Source organism: Mesitornis unicolor, unplaced genomic scaffold (assembly GCF_000695765.1).
Source record: "Mesitornis unicolor isolate BGI_N332 unplaced genomic scaffold, ASM69576v1 scaffold53767, whole genome shotgun sequence".
In the NCBI taxonomy this organism is placed as follows: domain Eukaryota; kingdom Metazoa; phylum Chordata; class Aves; order Mesitornithiformes; family Mesitornithidae; genus Mesitornis; species Mesitornis unicolor.
The window spans coordinates 1-2,871 of record NW_010195412.1 but is presented as its reverse complement, the minus strand read 5'-3'; the positions used below and the strand labels follow the sequence as shown (position 1 = coordinate 2,871).

Sequence of the window (2,871 nt, the reverse complement as noted above, 5' to 3'; positions counted from 1 at the left end):
GGCCAGCCCAGCCCTAAACCACGACACAGATACAAGGCCAGAGAAAACCAAGTCTGGCTGAGGGCAATGGGGATGAGATGAATTTCAGTCTATTCGGGTTTCTTTCTTAATTTTGCAGACTCCAAAGCAGCAGAACCAAACACCGTAACTGTTTCAGCTTACTCTGGTTTTCTGCCCATAAGCAGAAAACTTCCAGAAACTCTACTTATAGAGAACTACAACTGGGGCAACTGAAGTTGTTACACAGAGTTTCTGAGCCATGAGGAAAAACCCATGACGGCGATGGCTCCCTGTAAGACGTAGCTGTTCCATACCTTTTGGTCCTGTTGCTCCATCAACGCTTCTTGCTCCATGAGTTTTTCCATTAAGGCCTGCTCCTGCTTTTTCCTCAGCTCGTTCTCTTCTTCTGCTTGCTATTTAGCACAAAAAACCCCACAGGTTATAGCTTCCAGTTGCCACAGGGACCCTAAATATTACAAATGAGTGACACGGGGCTTTCTGAGGAAGCAAGGTCAGGGGTAGCAAAGCCTCTGTATCCAGTATGAAGAAACTGGGCTGGGAGAGACCTCCCCCAGGTCACAGAAACCATCCCAAAAGACACAAATTGAGGGTGAAAGGTTTAAGCTGTGGCCACCCAGACATTTGATTTTTAAGGATTCCTCCAGCCACTTTTCCAGCCCTGAAAATGCTCCCCAAACAACCCAGTGCTGGCCGGGCTGGCAGTGCCGTGCTGCCGAGGACGGCTCACGCTGTGCCAAAGAAAAGGCTCTGTTGGGTGCCCCGAGCCACGCAGGTACCACATGGGGTTGAGAAGGACAGGAGAGAAGAGGAGGATGCTCCCGTTTACCTTGTAGGCCTTCACAAACCGGACAAACACTGGGAAGAAAACCGAGGGCGGTGTCGTCTTGGGATTCTCCCCAAAGTACTTCACAGCATCGTCAAAGGCATCCTACAAAAAAACCCCACATTTACTGCACTGCACGTATTTCCAGACAAACTCACCAGGAATCACTGCAGCAAAGGGTCTGCATTTCATAGTCGTAGAACATTTTGGGGTGGAGAGGACCTTAAAGATCACCTGCACCTTCTCCTCCCTGCTGTGCACAGAAAAGCCCATCCTTTGCCGTGACTCGCTGCTCTTCTGTGGCACTCGCATCCCCTCGCCAAACCCCAAAATAAATACACACCTGGGCTATTTTGGCGTCGTCCTGCAGCTTCTTCAGCTTCCCCTCGTTGCTCTGAATGAACTCCTTCAGCATGGTGTTGTGGTCGTGCATGGTGTACTCGCGCTTCGTCAGATCCAGGCCTCTCTGCAGCTCCTTCACGTCCAAGAGGACGTTTTCAAGGGAGACTAGGGGAAAAATAACCCCAAATACTGCATTGCTCCTGCTGTGCAACCACCTGAACCCATAGATTGACCAGTTTCCCACCGAGGAGAGCCCCCAGAGCCCATGTGTGGTGCACTGTGAAGTGCCCCCGCGCCAGCCAGGCGCAGGGGGTGGGGGTCCCTGCCGCAGCCTTCTCCACGTAGTGGAGCTCGTTGTAGAAGAGGGAGACGTGCTGGTACTTCTCCTTGACCACGTTGGAAATGTAGTGCAGCAGGGTCTGCTTTCGGTCCGTCGACTTCGTCTCCAGGAGCTGGGGGAGAGGACACAGGGGCTGGGGTGGAGCCTGGCCCTGGTGTTTGTCCATCCCATAGGGAAGGGCTGGAGAAACCCATTTATCATTCAGCTGTGGTGTGCAGAGGTCCCTCTGCTTTACTCACCAGGTCTAAACTCTGCAGCTTAAATCCATACACGGCTCCTCGCTTGCTGCTGTTCATGTAGTTCCCCAGGGCCAGGATGATCTGCCAGGAGGACACAGAGCACAGTGCAAACACTCAGGACAACCACACAGCGCTGCAGAAACCTCTGAAGGGGAGCTGGTGCATCAGCATCCCGCTATGGTTTCAGTATAAGGAGGGAGCATTGGATGTATCTACAATCAGACCTACCTCCAGTATTTTCTTCAGCTTTTGGGATGATTTTATCGAGACGGATGCGGCTATTATTGCGTGGAGTTGCTGCAGGTAAACACAGAAGAGCTTTGGTGAATGCATGTCCAACCCAAGGGTAAAATTCAAGTATCATTACTCACATTCTGAAATAAACCTGGGTTTTCATCCATTCCACGGGCCCCAGCATGAACGTTATCCCACCCTGGTACATCAGGACTGCAGATAACCCATGTGCACCGCAGATGTACCAACTCAGACGTGGTTGGGTAGCAGTGTGTTTATATTTCAATCCTCATCAGAGCGAACGGGACACGCTTCAAAGGGCCCAGCACTGATGACAAACTGATGATACAAACTGGATTTTCATTTAAACTGCTTTAAACTTCTAGAGGGTTAAGAAACAGGATGGTTTGGAGCAGACCAGGCTACAAGCTGCCACACCAACAGCACCAGGGATAGAGGAGTCACTGCTATATGAAAATACAGCCAGAAATCCACTTTTTGTTTGTGTGTTTCTTGTTCCGTCCTGTAAAACACAACCACCCCAAACACCCAACCCATCTCCATCTTGCACAGCCAGCGCATGGCCCTCACTCACCGGGGTCAGCATCTGGATGCTCTCTGCGAAGTTGCCGATGAAGGCCATGATGGTCATCTTCTGCATCAGCCTCTCGATCTTGCTGAACTGCATCATGAAGCGGTCCTCGTCCGACAGGTTCTCGATGGGCTTCCTCTCCCGCTCGTAGAGCCGCAGCACCTTCACCTCGTTCTCGGTGGGCAGGAACCGCATCAGGCACTCGACAAAATCCACCGGCAGCGTCTTCAGGTCAAACCTGCGCAATGATCACAGATCACAGAATGTGAGGAGCTGGAAG

The 2,871-nt window shown here is 51.5% G+C and overlaps 1 protein-coding gene across 1 annotated transcript; it reads right to left on the bottom strand.

Annotated features, from left to right (window-relative positions):
* Nucleotides 1-314: 314 nt before the first annotated feature.
* On the bottom strand, nucleotides 315-2,829 carry LOC104543467 (formin-like protein 2; the record flags this gene model as incomplete). The annotated part of the gene is made up of 7 exons (XM_010188086.1): nucleotides 315-413; nucleotides 848-949; nucleotides 1,188-1,353; nucleotides 1,511-1,638; nucleotides 1,766-1,846; nucleotides 1,994-2,062; nucleotides 2,595-2,829. Coding segments are annotated over 7 exons (880 nt in total), but the record flags the coding sequence as incomplete, so codon positions are not given.
* Nucleotides 2,830-2,871: the final 42 nt, after the last annotated feature.